The sequence below is a fragment of the Onychomys torridus genome, chromosome X, assembly GCF_903995425.1.
Source record: "Onychomys torridus chromosome X, mOncTor1.1, whole genome shotgun sequence".
In the NCBI taxonomy this organism is placed as follows: Eukaryota; Metazoa; Chordata; class Mammalia; order Rodentia; family Cricetidae; genus Onychomys; species Onychomys torridus.
This window is the reverse complement of record NC_050466.1, coordinates 75,167,934-75,190,319: the sequence shown is the minus strand read 5'-3', so window position 1 is coordinate 75,190,319 and position 22,386 is coordinate 75,167,934. Positions and strand designations below refer to the sequence as shown.

General features: G+C 35.0%; 1 protein-coding gene across 4 annotated transcripts in view; it reads right to left on the bottom strand.

Moving 5' to 3' along the window:
- The window catches only part of Dmd (dystrophin), a 1,920,150-nt gene that overhangs the window by 790,903 nt on the left and 1,106,861 nt on the right, over positions 1–22,386 (bottom strand). For all 4 annotated transcript variants that reach the window (XM_036174407.1, XM_036174408.1, XM_036174405.1 and 1 more), the window contains one exon: positions 15,369–15,544. In XM_036174407.1, the coding sequence (XP_036030300.1) occupies positions 15,369–15,544 (176 nt within the window). The remainder of the gene's footprint in view (positions 1–15,368; positions 15,545–22,386) is intronic.

Below are 22,386 nucleotides of genomic sequence, written 5' to 3'. Positions count from 1 at the left end.
TTTCTTTTATTATTATTATTATTATTATTATTATTATTATTATTAATGTATTTGTGTTGTAATTTTACACATCAGCCATGGGTTCCCCTGTCCTCTCCCCTCCCGCCCCCACCCCCACCTTTCCCCCATCTGCTCCCCTCCATTCCCATCTCCTCCAGGGCCAAGACTCCCCTGGGGATTCATTTAAACCTGGTAGAATCAGTACAGGCAGGTCCATTCCCCTCCTTCCAGACTGAGCAAAGTGTCCCTGTGTAAGCCCAAGGTTCTAAACAGCCAGCTCATGCTGATTCTCTTCTATTAGGTTTAACACCTTAGTCAATTCAGAAACAATCTCTTTTGTTTATTTGTTCTTCAAATAATGGTTCATAGTTTCCCCCTCTCTTTGGCTGTTTTATGCATTTGCTCTTGAAATTTTGACATTTAAAATAATATACTGAAACAGCTCCAGATTCCCTTTCCCCTTTTTGCTCCCTGGGCTGTTTATTTTAAAGTTTTAACAAGTTGTCAGTATGAGCTCTGCGGGATTTGTTTTTCTATACTATACAGTTAATACTATGTCTTCTTTGTTAAAATACATAAATAAAACAGTGGTTTCTATGCCAATATTACTTAAAATTAAACAAAGTTTAGTTGATATCAAGTAATGTTTGCTCAGCAGTCATATTAAAGACAGGACTTTCACCTTTTGTTTACAGTACCCAGAGGGAACACAATGGTAAAATAAAAACATAAATGTCAAAGTACTATGTTATTTAGTTTCATATGTAATCAACACAAGTGGGAACATAGGCGATTTTTACACAGCATTTAGTTGACAGGTTTACTTAATTTGTTAATTTTCTATTCAAATTACTCTTATTTTCTTCTGTCTAGTGTAAAGGTTAGTTGGCATGGACACAACAAAGAAATCAGTAAGTGAAACAGATGTTTTGTTATTAAAAGACTCTGACCATTAAAAAAATAATTGTAAAGTTAGAATCTGCTTCTTACATGTAACCCTAGTTAGGTTCTGTACCTCATGTAACCTGCATAGTTATTCCACCACCACCAACAACAAAAATATTAATCTAGCAATGAAAACAATTATAGTCATTATTTTAAAAACTCTGATTTTAATTTGTATTTTTTAACACTGAAAGACAGTAATGGCAAGTTGTTTATGCTTCAGGATTCTTCCCTTTCTAAAATTCTCCACAACTATTACCTATATTCACATACTGTTACATTCTGTTATACTTTTTGTGACAATAACCTATACCTCTGTATTTTCTTTCCTTTCCTTTCACTTGCTCATCTCCAGTCTTGTTTCCTTGTTTAGTCTTCAAGTTTTTCATCAGAAAAAAATTCATAAATATATCACCACAGCCAGAATTCTCCTTAAACTCTAGAAGGACAAGCCTAAGAAGACATAGACTTGATATTTTTCAACTGGCAGATGAAGGGTCTAAATCAGTATGTGAATACTCATTATTTTATCTCGCCTGTGTCATAATTATTAGTTTATTTTTCACACAGGTAGACATGGTCATATGCAACTAAAATGGAAAATCACAGACATGGATCAGAGTCACTGATTGTTAGTTATACATGCCACTAAACTGTGGCTAATGTTGCTAACCTTAGTTAGATATCTTAATCTGTTTTTGAGGTACAATATTATAGTTTATAAAATTAATATGATATATTATTATATAATAATTAATATATAATATAATATTGTGATTTTTTAGTTAATATTTCACAAATTCAGATGAGGTGATAGAGATGAAAGCCCTGCAAGAGTAAGTTCTTGTTAAATGGAGAAATACCTGTAAAACTCTTAATATGGTTGCTTTCATAAAAGAATTAAACAAAATATAATTTGGTAACATTATCTCTTAAGAGGCTTGAGAGGTAACTCAGCAGTTAAGCGGATTTGCTGCTCATGATGAGAACCAGAGTCTGGTTCTCAGAATCCCATCAACCAGGTCAGATCAGATGCTACCAAGTATACCTGCAGCTTCAGGGAATCAACAACCTCTTCTGAAATCTAGAGGCATCTTCACACACACACACACACACACACACACACACACACACACACACACACACACTAAAAAATAAAATATAAACAAAAAATCCCTCTATGTAATCTCTAAGATTTTCATTATACAAGAGAATTATTCTATCACTTACAATAATTTTTTTTTAATTTTTTTGTTTGTAGAACAGGAATTGTCAGTGTTTGGGGACTTAAAAGTATCAAGGAAATGATTTCTAATGATATTCTGCTATACTTATATATTCTGGCCTTATCCAGTCACCACCAGAGTGGCTTCCTCTGGCAGCAGGTGGGAGCATATTCCAAGACTCACAGCTAGACATTTTGTAGAGAAAGTGTCTCAACTGAAGGTCTCCATCATGCCCCTCCACTCAGAGAAGAGGGGAGGGGGAAGACTGTAGAAGTGAGGGGATAGAGGACAGCAGGAGCACACAGCCTACTGAATTAACTAAGCAGGGCTCATATAGGCTCCCAGAGACTAATATGGCAAGCATAGGGTCTGCATGGGTCTGCATGAGGTTCTCTACATACATGTTATTGCTGCTAGCTTGATGTTCTTGTAAGACTCCTAAGAGTTGGAGCAGGTGTATCTCTGAATCTTAAGTCTGCTCTTGGGACTCCTTTTCCCCTCAGAGGGTTGCCTTGTCCAGCCTTGATATGAGTGCTTTTGCTACGTCCTACTCCATCTTTTTTTGGCCTACCTGGTGGTCATCTCTTGGAGACCTGCTCTTTTCTAAAGAGAAAAAGAAGGAGGAGTGAGCTGGGGAAGAGGGGAAGTTCAGGGGAACTGAGAGGCGTGGAAGGATGAGAAGGAAACTGTGGTGGGGGTACGTTGCATGAGTGAAGAATCTATTTTCAATTTAAAAAAAAAAAGGAAAAGAAAAAAATGTTATTCCCAGCCTTTATTAAGGAATGTTCTCTTCAAAATCCACAATGGTAATACAGTGATGCAGGGCTGCTGACAAAATGTGACAGAGGAGTGTCCAGCTAAGGGATATCCAATTGTGGCTGGGTACTCTATAATCTTTTAGTCAATGTGTTTTGGCTAATTTGTGGGTCTCTATGTTAATCACTCTGTACTGTAAAAAGAAGCTTCTCTCAGAAGAGTTGAGAAATGCTAGAATCTATGCATATAAAGATGGATGGCAATTTAATCCTATGTCTATTTCTACAGAGGGCCTCTGAACTTTCTAGTCACAGGATCCTGCCTGGATAATGACAGACATGAGTTTCATCTTGTGGTGCAGGCCCCAAATCCAGTCAGAAATTTGGTAATGCCCATAGCATTCATCCCATCATTGCATGTAGTAGTATCTTTCCAGTCTACTTGGGATTGCAATGAAGTGCTCAGAGTTTGGTAAGAGTATTGATTACTCCCATGGTGGTGTGCATAGTACCTTCCAGTAGAAAAAAAAATCTATCCAGTACAGATGAAGCTTCTAGTTCACTACCAGCTTGATTTCTCTGTGTTTTGTGACTTAATTGTCTGAAATATTTGGCCACAAGGTATTTCTATCAATTTCTGGAGGGTAATCAAGCACAATGGCAGTAACCTGTGATGTTTGAAGATCTATTGTACCTTGTTGATTAACTACTACAAAAGCAGTAAACCATACCTCACACTGTTCTGCTCTAATCTTAACTGTTTTAATACATTTACTAGTATTTTTAAAAGATTGATTTAATTTTATTTCATGTGTAAGGGTATTTTGTCTCTTTGTTCACCACATGCACTCAGTACCTGAAAGGGCCAGAAGAGGGCTTTTGTTCCTCTGTGACTAGAGTTACAGATGGTCATTAACTACTGGGAACCAACCCTGGTACCTCTGCAAGAGTAACAAGTGCTTTTAACAACTGAGCCATCTCTTTAACTCTGTCTTTTAAAATGATTTATTCTTGTTTTTTACAAGGCCCTAAGGTACATTATTAAGTTATGTATTTGATATATCTCTGATTTTTTAAATATATATTTAGTGTTATAATATTTCTTCTTAGGACTGCTTTCATCATATGCCACAGATTTGGGTAGGAGGTATTTTAATTTACATTCAGTACTAAGAATTTATCTAACTTAATTATGTTGACTGTGCAAATAGTTTGGCAGAAGTCCATTTGGGGAAAGGCATTTGTACATGTTATATTTTTTCTTATTTCTTAGAATATGCAAATGGTCTTTTACTCAAGTATAATTTGGTTATGATCAGCAATTTTTCTAGATTAAAGTTAAACTGCTTGAAATTTTTATACATCTTTTGTTGCCATATACCCTCCTATACTTATCCATGTGTAATTTTTATTTCAGATTTTTTTAAAAGTAACTTTGCATTTAGACAACAGAAAGAGACAGAATGTAAGATAATTTCAGATTTCTGTATTATCTACTCTTATTCCAAATCTTAAGAAATTAATAAAGTAGCCATTTTAACAAGTCTCAAAAAAACAAAACAAAACAAAACCAAAAAAACAAACAAAAGACATTTCCATTTGTAAGTTTCTTTTCTTGGCACAAAATGGCCTATTGGGCAAAGAACTGCCCTTGCCTCAAATGCTGACAATATGAGTGCTATCCTTCTGGACAAGCAGGATGCAAAGAAAAGTGACTTCTGAACTCTGCCAAGACAGGGTAAGATGGTCTTTCAGAATCCTTGCTTCTGAAAATGGTCTGTCAGATACTCTAGGCTTGTAGCCAATTTGAATGCACCAACAATGCTGAAAAACATTGGTGACTGTCCAGGCTGCTAGCTGTCTCTGTCTACTCTTGCAACATTCCCAAAAGTTGCTTGCATCCATCTTCCATTTCTCAGGTACCATTATATTCCTTCTCAGGTTTTTGAAGAGATTGAAGACTAGCAGTTATAGTTACAACTTAGTATATAATATGTTAGATAGAACATATTAAGTATTAGATTCAGGTTCTTTAGTATAGGAAACCTTTTGCAATGATCTTTGTAACATGCCATTTACCCATGCTCTAGACTTCTCTGGATTTTAGTATGTGTTCCTTGCTTGATATTGTTTGCATTGATTGTAGTTCCATCTTATCTAGGTCATTATCCCTCATTACTCCCGGAAGATATTTGATAACCATTCCTTTTTATATAGTCTTGTATTAGGTTAGAACTTCCTTATTTAGACAAAAGGGGGAGATGTAGTGGGTAGCCATTCCAGATTTGACCTGGAACTTTCAACCCCCATTGAGGCTTTGGTAATGGTCACGCCTACAAGGCAGGGCTGAGAGAGGATACTGAAGACCCGAGATCTGGATGCGTGAGCTCTCTTGGTTCCTGGACCCTGGATGGACGCTGAAGGTAGACCACGCAGAGTTCTCCAGAGAACATTGCTGGAGTGCACCACACCTTTCCCAGACCCTGTTACCTATCCCTTCACTTGTAGGTTACCCCACAAAAAAAAAACCCTCCCTTTTAACTACGTGGAGTGGTCTTAATAATTTCACCAATAGCACATAATACTGGAAAGGTTAGTAAACATCCTTGAAAAAGCATCTGTTCTACTCTTCCATTTAGTTCAAAATCAGATTGGCAGTGTTTCTAAATGAAGAATGAAGAACTTAGCATAACTTGATGAGTAAACATTATAGAAGTTATCCATGAGACACTTTCAGTATCAGTCAATACAACAGCATGTTTGGTTCTACTTGGTCTGTTTGGCTCTAGCCTGCCAAGTTGCAAAAATAAAATATGTCATAAAAGGATTAACTATGTGGCTAATTTTTTAAAGTCTTCTGATGAAGAATTATGAATGTCCTTGAAAGCTTTTCAAGTGTCATCAGAAAACAGATGGGAAGAGACCAGATTTTCCAAGGACACCTACGGATAATAACTCTAAGATCTAACTGATCACTCCAAAAATAGCTCTTCATAACAGATTTAATATAAAAACTCATCTGGCTATAGGCTAGATAAGTATGAAATAACATTTTTTAGAGTTAATATAAGTTATTTCCTCCAAAGTGTGTTGGTGAGAGTATAGTAAAGATGATATAAATAAATGTACAACTTTTTTTTTAACTACAGTGCCAAATTTTGCTGTAAGCAATAGATACTACATTTACTTGTCCTCTAAGTGTACTATATTCTGGAGAGCACCTAGAAATTATTAACTGAATTCATTTCAATGCTTTGAAATTAGAAAGGAGAAAATCCAATTCTAGCACTTAGTTCTGAAGATCTATTCTAACCTATGTAACAATGTCCCATGTAAAGGTTTAAATGTTCAGTTTAATTTGAATGGGAATGCAAATTCTCACTATTTGAATTAAGGAAATATTTATTGGATGTTTACAATGTATCAACTTTTGTCTTAGTATTATGAGTTATATAGCTAAGAACAAAATACTAACTTGTTCTCAATAGGTGTCAAATACAATGAATGCATAAAATAGTATACTAAAAGAACAAAAGGAACTGTAGATGAAATACATTTTTTTCTACTTGGGAAGATATCACAGTTATATAACAATTGTGTCTTGAGGGATGGCTTGGATTTATCAGAAAACATACAATAAAGGAAAGGAATTTCAAGCAAAGAAAATGGATTTGTAAATGTTGAAGGAATGCATACAATACGATGAGTTAGTGAAAGTGATGGCCAACATAACTGGAAAGCTAAGTTCATGTTTAGCTCCCTTGCACTAAATGTGGCAAGCAAAAGAAAATAGAAAGTTAAAAGGCAGCAACTGATGCTCATACAGCAGGCTGAAACAGAGAAAGGTAATGCAAAATTGAATCTAGATTAAGGACTGTGGATTTTGATAGGCATTATGGTGGTTTGAAGTAAAATGACCCCCAAAGAGAGTAGTAGCACTATTAGGAGGTATGGCCTTGTTGGAGTAGGTATGGCATCATTGGAGGAAGCACATCATTTTGAGGGCAGGCTTTGGGGTCTCCTATGTTCAAGACACTACCCAGTGTCATAGTCTGCTTCTTGTTTCCTGATGTCAACATGTAACAACTCCTTCTTCAGCACCATGTTTCCCTGCATGCTACTGTGATACCCACCACGATGATAATTGAACCTCTGAATTGTAAGCCACTACCTCAATGAAATGTTTTCCATTATAAGAGTTGCAATGGTCATGGTGTTTCTTCACAATAATAGAAACCCCAACTAAAGCCTCACCATAATTTTGCTTGGAGGAATTCGGACTTTGGTATTTCAGGTTAGGAAAGCAGTGGGATGCTTTAAGTACTGCTTAAAGGGACATACTAATAGAAGCATGCAAGACAGTGGTGCTGAGTGTGATTTGATGAACTATGGGGGCTTTCCTTAAGATTTCAGAGGGAAAGAATTTTAGTATGTTGCCTAGAGCCTGGCCTTATGATATTTTGTGAGGAATGTGGATGCTTTTTTGCCCTTGTCAGAAAAGTTTGAAGCTAAATTTAAGAGTTTTGAATTAATTCCATTGGCAGAGGAAATCTCAAAACAGCATAGTATAGACTGTGTTGTGTGGTTACTAGTGGTAATGCTAATGAATATTTTAATGAAAAGATGCAAGCTGAGCAAATAAAAATACAAAATTTACAGATTGAAGAAAGGAGTGGAACAGAGATAAATCCTGTGTTAAGGGAGATAAATGGATAAAGAAATTGAATAGAGGGGGTAATGACCTCCTTGCAAGATCCCACCCAGCTAAACATCCAATGTGTGAAAAGGAATTAAAGAAAAGCTTAGAGCCAGGTGTGGTAGTGTACACCTAAAATGCAACACTTGCAAGGCAAAGGCTGGCAGATTTCTGAGTTTGAGGCCACCTTGGACTACAGCACAAGTTTAAGGACCACCAAGCTTATGTAGTAAAGGAAATTATTGAAAACAGAAAGTTGAAGATGTAATTGAATGAGGGAGTCATGTTCAAGTACCAGAAACCAGTATAACTTGGCAGCTTTGGCTAAGTGGTTTTTGAGTTAAGGATAGAAGAAAGGGTCTATGGAATGTGCTTCTGCATCTAAGGAAAGTTGTTCAGGCCAGGCATGTATCAGGTGTGTCCCTGTAGGGATCCTAGAGAGACCATGGAATGAAGATGTTAAGTTGAAGCCTGGGTTGCCTTGGAGAACCAAGATGTTAGAGATGCCAGAGCAATGGGATACCTGCCTAGGAGAGCTTCTAACAGATAGGCCAACCAGCCCAAGAGAAAGAAGTATGTGGCAGTCAACAAAGCTGGAAGGAGCTGGAGATCTGAAGAGCATTTTAACATCAGTCATGGAGATGCAGAATTTGTAGTTTGCCCAGATGGTTTTTGGTCTTGCTTTGGTCCAGTATTTCCTCACTATGCTCCCTTCCCTACATTTTGAAATAGTAATGTATATTCTGTGCTGAATTTTGATGTTACAGGGGAATTACAGTTAAGAGATTGTCATGAGTCTCAGAATAGACTTTCAACTTTGAAACAAGTTTGAGACTGTTATAGACTACAGGGACTTTTGCAGTTGGATTGAATGCATTTTTTGCATTGTGATATGGCTTCAAGCCTTTGGGGGCCAGGGAGTAGAATGTGGTGGTTTGAAAGAAAATGGCCCCTAAAGGGAGTGGAACTATTAGGAGGCATAGCTTTGTTGGAGTATATATGACCTTGTTGAAGGAAGTGATGTCACTTTGGGGATGGGCTTGGATGTCTCCTATGCTCAAGATGCCACTCAGTGTAACAATTTACTTCCTGTTGCCTGATATCAACATGTAGCAGCTCCTCCAGCACTATGTCTGCCTGGATGCTGCCATGCCCTCTGCCTTGATGATAATAGACTGAAGGTCTGAACTGTAATGTTTTCCTTTATAAGAGTTGCTGTGGACATGGTGTCACAGCAATAGAAAAGTTAACTAAGACAGGCATTTTGGTTCAAACATATTGTTAGATTTGTAGTCTTGGTCAAGGAATTTCACAGTTTGTTTTACCAGTTGACCTCTGTGAAATTAAAAATAAATACAATCTATCTAGCTCACATTTATTGCTATATGAGCTATAACACAACATGCCTGACAATATCACATGTTATTACCCTGTCTCCCTCCATCATTGTCATCAGCACCATCAAACAAGGGTCTGAATTATAGCTAAGTTAAAGAACTGTTTATGGGAAAACAAATACTGAATAGGAGGGAAGTGGAACAGATATGGTAAAATGAAGATGATACTTGCTTTCCAAAAGTAATCATTTTTAAACATTTACATACACATGCATCTCCTAGAAACTCCATGAAAGTACTGTAGTTTGTTATATTTTGCATTTTTTTTTGCAACTTACAGGTAATTCTTGGAGTAGATAATAAATAACACTTTGACTAGAAGGTCTGAAACTTCTATTAGTCAAAAGGGATGTTTGTGGTGGTATTGTGTTCCCCAAAATATTGTGCACCAAAGTAAACTTATCTGGGGTCAGAGAACAGAAATGCCACAATATTAAGCAGAGAGGTTTGGCAGTGGTACTCACACATTTAATCCTAGCATTCAAGAGACAGAAATACCTCTGGACCTCTGTGAGTTCAAGGCCACACTGGAAACAGCCAGGCATGGTGACACATGCCTTTAATTCCAAAAAGTGAGCCTTTAATCTCAGGGAGTGATGGCAAAAACAGAAAGATGTATAAGGCGTGAAGACCATGAACTAGAAGCATTTGGCTGGTTAAGCTTTTAGGCTTTCGAGCAGCAGTTCAGCTGAGAGCCATTGGGATGAGGACACATAAGTTTTCAGTCTGAGGAAACAGGATCAGCTGAGGAACTGTGGAGTAGAGGTAGCTGTGGCCTGTTCTGTCTCTCTGATCTTCCAGAGTTCACCCCAATACCTTGCTCAGGTTTGATTTTATTAATAAGTCCTGTTAAGATTCCTGCTACAGATGATGTTGTAAACTGGGGATGAGGAAGGGCAATAGAGGGGATGGGATGGGATATAAGACCATGAGGGAACTGGATGTTCAAGCTGGAGAAGGGAAAAAGTGGGAGAACAATGAAAGAGGTATCTTGATGAAGGAGACACTATGGGGTAAGGGGTGCTAGGGAAATTCCCAGGAGTCCACAAAATCGACCCCAGATTAGACTACTAGCAGTGATGGAGAGAGTGCCTCTACTGGCCTACCCCTGGTAATCAGATTGGTGAATACCCTAACTGTCATTATGAGCCTTCATCCAGTAACTAATGAAATTGGATGCAGAGAGAGATCCACAACCAAGCATCAGGCTGAAATCTGGGAGTCCAGCTGAAGAGAGGGAAGAGGGATTATATGAGCATGGTGGTCAAGATCATGATGGGGGAAATCTACAGAAACAACTGAACCAAGCTCATAGGAACTCACAAACTTTAGACCTACAGCTGTGGAACCTGAATGGGACTGGACTAGACCCTCTGCATACTGAATACAGTTGTGTAGCTTGGTCTGTTTGAGGGGCCCCTGAAAGTGATATCAGAATCTATTCCTGGTGCATGAGCTGGCTTTCTGGGACACCTTGCTTTGTCTTGATGCATGGGTGAGGGGCTTGGTCCTGCCTCAACTAAGTGAACTAATTAGAAACTCAACTAATTAGAAACTCTTAAGAGAAAATAGTTCTATTACAAAAGAATATATAGAAAAATATGAACTGCTGATGGAGATTTTCAAGAAGAGTTCCTACTAGGCTGACTTTAATGAATTAGGTAAAGCTCATTGCTAATTAACAACGTCCATTTGCAGGGAAATGGTGAACTAAGGTCTTTAAACAACAATTTATTTCCCTCAGTACGTTTAAGAATGGTTCCCATTATCTTGTTTGTATTGTCAATTTTCTTGGGAAAAGTAGTATAGATCATATACAGGTAAATTCTCCCAGTAGAGAGGTCTACATAAATAGTAACCACTGATCAAACAATCAGCCTTACACTGTAAGGGCTATTGAATATGCCAAGTCTAACTTTAAAATTCTGTGTACTATGAAAGAGATCATTGCAAAAGTAATGCTTAAACATATATTTATCCTGGGACTGTTTGCCAGAAAGAGTCAATATTCCTTTAAGAGGGCTACTGCTCCCCTGCCAGTTTCTGCATATGCTTTCCTCTAAAGAAAATGAGGAGAGCATAGGAAATGGTTAATTCCAAACAAGAATAAAGGTAACTCCAAAGAGCTTGGTATTTTCAAGCATGGAGCCAGAAAGTAGCTTTCACTAATCAAGAAAAATTGATGTAATTTATTAGAACATTGAATAAAATGATAAAAGAATCTTTGAGTACACATTGGCATCATCTAAGGCAGAAAAAGGTAAATATTTATAAAAGCAGAATAAAATGATTTGTAAACACAATATCTGGTCAAAGTTAGGAAACTTGTTATTTTATGAGTCTAACAGATAAAATGCTAATATATGACTTACTACTTAAAAATACATGTAACTTGAAAACATTTTTGACAGTCATCACCTTAATCAAGGGTTGACACAATTTCATATTATACATCATGAAAAATGTTATAGTATATAGTATATAGTATTCAGTATCCTATGAGGCTTATATTTGCAAAGTAAGGAAACAAAGAAAATTCAACTTGGCAGGTACATGCACACACATTATGCACATATACACAATAAAATAAAAAGCAGTAAAGAAAGAAAAGAAGGAAGGAATGGAGGGAAGGGAAGAAGGAAGGGAAAGAAATTGGGAAAAGGACAAATTCCAGTAAGTATTAACTAAGCATATTTTAAATTAAGAAAAATTATTCCTCAGTAAAAGGTAGTATAATAAGTGTGTGAAATAAGGGGAGTTATATCATCTATCTGAAACGAGAATGAAATATAATTCCATATGACAAATTTTAGTGCTAAAGGTTATATAATCCAGGGATTACTCAATTTAAGGTTAAGAATTCCTTTTCCATTCCCTATGACCTTGCTTCCCTCTTGGTCAGTCTTGTATCAGATGACATTATCCTAAATAAAATACTCTTCATGAATCTGCCAGCAATCCACTCCCTGAAGCTTGGTTTCCCACATTCCCTTGACATGTACATCTCCTGAAATTTTCAGAAGAAAAGGATTTTATGAGGATGTACCTATATGTAAAAATGACGACATTGGAATAAATTATGATCCTGAGCACATAGAGAGAAGATCCCCTTGGCAATTTGGTTAAATCCATGATTCTTAACACTAAGTCAACACTAGAAAATACACCAAGAATCCAATTACATTAAAAAAAGTTGTAAAACAATTACAAAACTTTGTGATACAATGAATGACCTTATTATGAGTATATTAAGTGATAAGATATAAAATAAAGCTAGATAGAATACTTTCTCACATTCTTAAGCATGGAAGAGAGACTACAGTTTATAATGAAACACCATTAGATATTTTATGAACAGCTAGAAAAGAGAAGCTTTAAACTGCTAAAGATAATGTAATGGTTACAAGTTACCTTCTGTTCAATATATGTGTAATGTGTAATGAAGTATCACACTGTACACTCTACATATATGTAATTACTACATGCAAACCCAAAATTGTACAGTGTTTAAGGAGCTAGAAATGTTAACATGCCAATTTGTAGCTTATAAACTATATATAATTACCAAATTATCATGCTATGCTACAGAAATTTTGAAGCTAAACTAATAGAAAGAAAAAATAAAGATATTCATGTGAAATATCTGGAGATAGTAGATAGTAATTCATGACATATGAAAATATCTATAATTTCACAGTGTTAGCATTGGTGTGCATTTTATTTTGGTTTGTTATTTTTGCCAACATTCAGGATATAAAGATATGCTCAGTTCTATTTTGACATTAGTGAAAACAAAGAGGTATGTTTCTTTATTCAAGATTGTCATATCTCTTGAGTTCTATTCACAGAACAGAATTTAAAAAAAAATCCTACACATAAAGGCTTTCTTTGCTTTACCTGTAAGTTCCTTTCAGAGCAAGCACATTTTAACTTGCATCGTACTGTTTATAAAGATTATTTTGGTGTCTACAACACCATTAAAGTCATAACTATCATTCTTAAACCTATAGATAGTACCAGGCTCCTCTGATAACATGACTTATGAAACAGAGAAATTTCCATGGTAATTGCACCATAACTGATAGATTACATTTTGTACTTCATTTTAAGTAAATAGATGTCAACCTCTATTTAAATATTTCTGAGAATTTCCCTCTAATTATTTCAGATATGTTATGCTATCAAAGAGAAAAGCCCAAAGTTATATAACAGTAAGGTTTAAAATAGTTGTGCATATTTATGTTTGAAATTACTTCCTTCATATGCATCCCAGATGAAGGAATGTCCAGTATTTCCAATTTAAAGACCATTACAAATAAAAATCCCATCATAATATAGCATAGGCATCTTCTTTTGCTTCTATGCTATAAATAAATTGTTTCCTGTTGACTTCCATTGGTGTTGTTCTAAAAATAGGCTATTGATTAACAATGTTTCACGATTATAGTCCTTTTAAATTTGATGTTAACATATGATTGTTGAAATATTACTTTATTTCTACATTTGCTGCTACATATTTTAAAATAGTAGTGAACGAACTGGAAGAACCTGTCACATATAGTTTGAAACATATCTACATTTTACAAAACTTAACTGATATAACACTTTCAAGGATCTCTTCCACAAAACTGATCTGAGTTGATATCTGAACATGAAATATTTATTTTAAAAACATGTAATATGAAATAGACAAGTATAAAATCCAAGCTTTTAAAAACTTAAGGAAGCTAAACTTGACTTTGGAAAGCACAAAAGTACAGTATTTAATATAGGTCAAAATATTTAAATAAGAGAACATTTCTAATCAATTCTAGCCACACCCATAGCTGTGATTAACCTACAATTTGGATATTTTACAACAGAGTTGGAACAAAGTAGTTCTACAAAATTAGATGAATATAAAATATCAGAGCTATTTGGTGAACAAATATAATGCTCCAATAAGTACTTATAAATTATAACTTCTATTTAGAATTCAAAACATACAAGATTTTAATAATTGAGGTTAACAAACATCAGAAAATTTTATCCAAACACTATATAGTCAAGTATTTATCTAAAAAAATAAAGCTGGGGTGAAAATAATGTAAACACAGTACTTTATGCATAAAATTAAAAAAATGTAAAAAAAAAATAATTAATTCTACCAATAAAAGTAAGTTTGATCATTTAAAAAAAATTAATGAGGCATGCATGGCAAGATGGCTCAGCAGGTAAAGGCTCCTGCTGCTAAGACCAACAATCTGAGTTCAATCCCTGGGTCCTACATGGTGGAATAAGAGAACAGAGTACTACAAGTTGTCCTCTAAGTGCTTGTATGATTAATACCAGAATTCAATCAGAGAAAAAAAAGGGTAGAATTTCACAAGGAACTTGTTTATCAATAAATTTTGGATTCTTACTTTATTTCAATATGATAAAAATATTTTAAACTCAAGATTAATGAAAAAATATATTGAGATAATTATATTATTCTTTAACTTTAGAAAGGTTTATGTGTATACATTATGTATTCATGAAAACTCATATGTCTGTATTTTTAAATATGTCTGTATAATATGCAGATCATGTGTAGGTTGTAGTAATTAAACCATAGAATTGCATTTTCACCATTTATCATAATAGCCTTATTTGTTAAATAAAGGCCAAGTCCTCTTTTATGTAACAAGAGGCACTATCATCCATAATTGTAAGCATAATTCCAAATCTAATTTATGAAGTTTCTGTGTACTTCAATTCCAACAGCATGCATTTTGCTTCCAGTGTATTCAAAACATTCTAATGCAAAGTTCAGTGGTGACTAAATGCAACAACTTTTTTTGTATATTTTAGTTTTCTTTTTACATTTAAATTTGAACATTTTTAACCTAAGTAATTTTTCAAGAATGTAGTATCAAATGTAGTTGAACTAAAATTAAATAATACAATTATGTTTTTACAGTAAAGTTCCTATGCATTGCTATTAAAGTCTTATCAACCGTGTATCTTTCCTACAAAACAATTATTTATAATAATTGCCTTTTTTCTTTGTTTTTTTTTTTGGAGAAAAAAAATACTTGAGATTCAGCATGCTAAAGTTGGAATACAATGAAGATATCCACATTAGGCAATGCTGTGTGATTTTTTGACACAAACTTGGAAGTCTAAGACAACTGAAAACTACTAGAGAGCAACAAGTATGTGTTTTAGTACCAAAGAAAAAGACAAAAGCATATATTTGCTGCTATTGATTAATTTGATGGATTTCTTGACATTAGTACCTTACACCCAGATTATAATCCTTTGTGAAATGAAGTCTTTTTGAAAGGACAGTTTAAATAGCTCTGCTCAAAGAGCTCTGTCTCCCTACCTCTTTTTCCTCTCAGCCAGCTGTTGGCAGATCTCGTGCCACCGCAGACTCAAGCTTCCTAATTTTTCCTGTAGAATATTGGCATCTGTTTTTGAAGACTGTTGAATTATTTCTTCCCCGGTTGCATTCAATGTTTTGACAACAGGTTGCCTCTGTCCAATGCCATCCTGGAGTTCCTGTAAGTCAACAAAAAGACAAAACAAAAATGAAATCCCAAAGTCCTTTAGTTTGAAAAAAAAAAAGTTTAAACAAACATGCTGCCATGTGCAGTTACCCTGAGAGAGGAAGAAATAGAAGAGCTCACAGTGAAAGCTGTTCCATGAACTTGATGTCCCCACATCCAAAGGATATAAGACCAAAAGAAACCTTTCATGACAGTAAAAAAAACAGTCCCTCTCAGCTCAGCCCCAGGTTTGGTTTTGTAAGCTTGTCAGCCAGAGGATGTTATCATGTCCTACAAATCAATTAGTTGGAAACTTTCTCAAGATCAGATTCGATTTCTTGTCCCCACAAGGATGTTCTGTGTTTAGTAGTCTACAAAGGGTTGTAAAATTGAAACATGAACCAAGTATTTGGGTTTCTTAGTTGGTTGTCAATACAAAGGTGAAAAAGGACAAACACACTTTAGCTACAGTGTTTCTTAAAACATTCTAGAGCTTTTAAAATAAAAGTAATTACTATATTGAAGACATTTATTTCCAATTCTGTTTGCACCAATCTATTTGCATTGTAAAGCCACATAAAACTGAAAATTAACTGCTTTCAGGGGCAACACATCAAGAAACCTCTAATGTACAGTAATAAATCTGAGAATAATCTACAGCTACCAGAACAGCTTTATGACTCATTGGTGGTGTCAAGATTTCATATATTCTACATTTATCCTAAATGAAAATTTAAAAGTATCAGAAAATTGTTCCATAAAGAAAGAAATAATTACAATCAAATTTGCATAAAATGAGAGTGATTTTTACCATTAAAAATAAAAATTACATTCCTTTTCTATGAACCTATTTTAAAAGATAATATAGAATTTTTAAGGAAAGTAACACATTGCCAAATCTGGAAATACAATGTAAGAATTTGAAATACTTTCATATTAAAATCTAAATGGCTCCCAAATCCTTGTGTTACTGGCAATACACTAACAGTATTCAGATTATTCTTGCTCACACATATGATTCAGATGATTTAATATTCATATACCCCTTTACTTGTTCATGCAATACCAGCTTCATAATATACATTTATACATATCTACAAAGCAAATTAATTAAAATTGATTTTAAACTTAATCATCTCTCTATAAGAACTTCATTCTTCATCAGTGTCAAACTATTTCATTACTTTCACTTTTTAAAATTTTCATTTATTCATATTTTTATATATGTGTGTATTTGTTTGCATGAGTTTATGTGCACCACATAAGTGAATGTGCCTGCAAATGCTAGAGCAGTGTATCAGATCCCTGTAGAACAGAACCTGGGTCTGCACAAGAGCAGTAAGTTCTCTAAACCACTGAGCCACCTCTCTAACTCCTACTCTTTACTTATAAATACACAAATTTTGGTAGCATACTTATTACAATTAAATAACCTCAAAAATCAATAAAAATTATATCAAGGTCCTATCACAGCACAATAAAAATGAAAGTATGCCATTTTCAATATTAACAAGCTATCTTGATCATACTCCTGACTGTCTATTATATATGATCTAGTAAACATATCATGTTCCTTTGCAACTAGCTAATCTGACCCATCAGTTACATTTTACTCTTTTCCAGTTGTTCTGATCACCACTGTAGGTAATAGTAACTATTACTTGGTAACAAATACCAGTCTTGTCAAACGGTGTCTGCGTTCTTATTACACAGAATGTTATATTGGTGCATAAGATGTTTCAGTCAGTATCTCTCCAATGAATGAATAAATCTATGAATAAAGGGAAAAGGATGCAAGAAGGGAAGGAATATAGAATGACAAAAGAGTGAAAGAGATGAAAGGAAGCTAGTCCAGTAAACAGCACCACTATGGTAACATTGGACCAATGAAAGAATAGTAAAAGAAAGTATAAAGTCCTAGATTTTAGCTAGTATGTGATCTAGTTGAATTCTAAGGGAATTGGGAGTTGATAAATGTCTAGAGCACTTAGACACATGGAGGTGCAGGGAGAGCAAGAGGATGTCAAAATGCAAGGGCCTTTGTGGATAATTGTCATTATCAGGACTATAGGACAGAGTTTTGTTTTCCTGTTATGAAAGTGTTAGTGAAAGCAGAGTTGTAATCATGAGTATATATTGCGGACAGACAGTCTATCTTATTTTTATTATGGAATTTGCAATTCATGGAAAGTCAATTGAAGACAAGTCAGTGTCTAGTTGTGTCTGGTGGCACTTCCCTGTAATCTCAGCATCTACCACTTTGGAGGTGGAGATATACAGATCAGAATATATAAAGTCATCCTTAACTGCATAATCATTTCAAGGGAGTCTCAGCTACATGAGTCCTTGATGATGAAAAATATAAATTAAAAAAGAAGTAAGGAAGAAAGGAAGGAAAGAAGGAAGAAAGAAAGGAGAGAGAGAGAGAGAGAGAGAGAGAGAGAGAGAGAGAGAGAGACAGACAGAGAGAGAGAGAGAGACCCTTCCACTCTGAAAAAAAATTTTCCAGAAGTCTCAGTGTTACCAACTTATACTTAAGAAAGGATGGACTTATGTTGATGCATTCAACATGGTCAAGTCCAGACATCTAGGAGATAAGTTATTGAAGATAAACGGGAAATTTGACTAAGAGTCAGGAAAGAAAAGCCTGACAGTAATATAAAATGTTAAATAAAATCGCCAGGGTTTGGAAGCAACTAGAATCATGCAAGCATGTTTGAGACTCCTGAAGGGAAAAAACATTACCTAAAAGAGTGAGCATGGAGGCAGTTAATAGGGGATGATTAGATTTCATGTTTATACTACCACATGGAGTTCAACATTACTCATAGCTTTAAAACTCATAGGTTTAAAAATGCCCAGGGTGCACAATAAACATACAAGAACGTTCTGGACTCAGTAATAATAGAAGATTCAGAACTGTAGAAGAGGACACAAATTTGAATGGTATTTTGGGGTGACAAAGAAGGAGTTGGAGGAAGACAAAGAAATAGATATTGTATAATGCAGTATACTTATATTGCCAAAATAAATAAAAATTTATGTATGAATGAATGAATTATCAAATACATTTTGAAACAATAAAAAAGAACTCCTAGAGCTAGTATATTGAAGATTCTGACTCACTGGGTCTGCAAAAGAACAGGGGTTCTATATTTCTCATTGTCTCCAAGAAGAGGGTAATAGTGCTAGCACAGACAAAGCTTTGCACAGTAAGGTTGCATTGCAAAGTAAATACCCTGAGTCTTCTGTTTGCAAAGAGTTTTTATTGTTGCCTATAATAATAAAACCACTTCAGAGCCAGGCAGTGGTGGTGCATGCCTTTAATCCCAGCACTCTGGAGGCAGAGCCAGGCAGAGTTCGAGGCCAGCCTGGTCTACAGAGCGAGATACAGGAAAGGCACAAAGCTACACAGAGAAACCCTGTCTCGAAAAACAAAAACAAACAAACAAACAAACAAACAAACAAAAGCACTTCAGATTTCTTGTGTCAAATCATTCCATTGATGTTTTTGGTCTTAGCTATTTATGTCCCTGCTGATGTCTATGGTGACTTTTACAGCTCAGTTGTAGAAATAAGGATTTTATTATTTCCATATTGCACATAAGAGATAGAATTTTGTACCTAAGAATGGAGTAATTACTTAAAATTGATATTTCTAAATCTCATTTGTACAGAATCCTAAATCAAAGCCTTTAGTTTCTTTTTAACTTTGCAAAAGAAGACCGCATTAAATAATGTACTGAATTTGTTTGAAAAGATTTTGTAGCCAGAAGAAATATTTACAGTGTATGTTCTACTTAAGAAGAATTTTCAATGATAAAGCATAAGAGAAAAATAATGCATCAAACAGGAAATAAAAATTGCAAATGCTGTTTCATGCTTAGCTTATGAGGCAAAAAAAAGATAGCATTCAATTTACAACATTAAACATGAAGTCTCAATCAACTTTTTTCACACAATGCAAAACATTAATTTTAATTCTATATTGTATACATATTTTAAGCACTGAATGATTCATTACCAATGAAACTTTTAAGCTTTAATATCATATTAATATACTGTTGTCATTGGCATCCTTACCTACTTTTGTAGCAATTAACATCCAGTTTTAGTATTGGACAAAATAAAAATCATAATTAAATCTATTGGATTTTTCAACATAGTTAGAATGCTTTTGTAATTTGATTCCAAAATTCGAACACTCTTTCTTAATAAGGAGTGCATATCAAATTCCCCCAGGGAGCTTTTTAAAAACAAGAAAGCCCAAATTACCATGCCAGTGCTTCAAAATCAGAATCTCTGTGACCAGGTGGAATGAAGGTATTTAAAACTGATGTGTCATGAAAAAAAGGTCAGGAAAGAACAAGGGCTGCATCTATCTGTTGCCAACTGCATGCCTCTTAGTTCCTTTGTAATCAAGAAGGGAACTGAAATTGTAGAAAACTACACTGTTACATATCCAAGTTCTTTTAATTCTGCTTGAATTAAGGGAGGAAACAAGAAATACAAGGAAAATAAAATGCTAATTGTTTAGAGATTGAAGAATATGAAATAGAGAAACCCTACCTTTTATGTGACACACTGAATAAATTTTAGAGAAGACTACTTGTGAAATTTTCCAAAGTTGTATGTAAATGCAATGAATAAAAAATATAGTGTGAGAAATACAGAAAAGCAGTGCACCAGAAAAGTAAAACCCCACAGTTATGAGAAAATTTACAATGAAAGTTTGCACGAGCTATGTATGAAATTAAGTTGCAAACTTAATTTAAACTAAGGAACAAAATCGGTGAACTGGAGAGATAGAGTATGATTTGGGAGATAAAGATGAAAGCTAATGGAAGAAAGCAAAGCTAAAGAAACCTTCAGTGACTCAATACCTAATTTTGCCTCCTGTCATGGGGCTTCCAGTCATTGCACTCTTGATTTTTGAAGCAAACTGATCATTGCCTTAGTTTACTAATTGATCAGGTGAAAATATGTAAGACAATGAACCAATAAACAGTTGTCAAACAGGCAGGAGAATTTTGTGGTACCATATCATAAACATATGCTGCTTTGTCTTTTCTTTTGTGCTAGTTAAAATCATTCTCATTGTTTCTCCTTGTTAGTCCCTAGAATGCACATATTTGGAAAATATTCTGGGATCTGATCTCACAGATGAAGGAAATGAATTTGTCTGCTGTCTTAATTCATCAAATTTCTAGTCACCAGTATCTTTAGAGATTCAAACATACTACACAATGTATTTTTCAGCTTTTATCCAACAATGAGTTTTTACACTATATCAATCCAAAAGGGGCAAATTTCCAAGGTACAGAGTAGGCTCAGGGACAGCACACATTATCTCGGCACATTTGCAGATTAGGTGATTCGGTCCTAGGGAGAAGAGCAAATGATCCTGCATGCGCAGCTGCGGAACACAGTGAGAAAGACTGAAAGATGGCCAAAGCTTCATGCACTTTTGAGGGAAGGCCAAGGTGAAAGCAAAGAATGAAAAATAAAGGAGGTGAGACTCAAGACCAGGGAGGCTCAAAATGAGAACAGCAAGAATCAACATTATCTATTAATTCCAAGATCAAGTTCTCTTCCCCTATATGTCTTGGTAGCCTGCTCTACCATCCATCCCTGTACTCAATCCTCAAAAGTTTAGCTCCAGGTCACAGGGGAAAGGGGAAAGGAATGGCTTTCATTCTACCGTTTAGATGTGAGTGTTTTGTGTCTTGATGATGATATACATCTCTAGATTTTAAGTGTGCCTCAGATTCAACTTTTCAAAAAAGACCTAAAGAGCTTGTGCTAGTAATTTTATTTTCTTATTTATTTATTTATTTATTTATTTATTTATTTATTTATGGTTTTTTGAGACAGGGTTTTTCTGTGTAGCTTTGTGCCTTTCATTGAACTCACTCTGTAGCTCCAGGCTGGCCTCGAACTCACAGAGATGGTCCTGCCTGTGCCTCCTGAGTGCTGGAATTAAAGGCATGTGCCACCACCGCCCGGCTGCAAGTAATTTTCAAACTAATTCAAACTGAAGAGAGCCAGTCTTTGCAAATGAACATCAGAAATTTTTCTTAAACAACCCCTTAGCCTCTTCCTTCCCCTGGTCTTATTTTATTTTCAGTCCATTAAACATTTATTATGCTTCATTGGATAAAAATAGTGAAACCACATGTATACATTTTATATTTTTTTGAGAGAGGGTTTCTTTCTTTTTTCTTTTTCTTTTTTTGTTTTTTGAGACAGGCTTTCTCACTGTAGCTTTGTTCCTTTCCTGGAACTTGCTTGGTAGCCCAGGCTGGCCTAGAACTCACAGAGATCCACCTGGCTCTGCCTTCCAAGTGCTGGGATTAAAGGCATGTGTCACCACTGCCCGGCAGGGTTTCTTTTTTAATGAGTTTTCTTTTCAACAGGAACTGGTGCTAAGAGGTATTCTTTTAGATCTCATCTAGTAGCCTGTCTTTCCCTTGAGGTACAAAATAGGCATGTTCATTGCTGAAATTTGACATTTGCTCCTGATAATGATTGTCATTAAAAAACTAAACTCATCTTGAAAACAGAACTAGACACTTTCCTTCCCAAAGCAAATAACTTGCTAATGAAATAAATAAAAATATGTGCAGTAGTAATATATTATTATGAGACATTAAATAATATCTAATAACAAATTGTAATAAAATTTCTTTTGCATGTGATCATCTCATGAATAATAGTGATATACATTTATTATCATTATTATCTCTTTTTTTGAGACAGGGTTTCTCTGTGTAGTTGTGGTGCCTGTCCCAGATCTCGCTCTGTAGACCATGCTGGCCTCAAACTCACAGAGATCCACCTGGCTCTCGCTCTCAA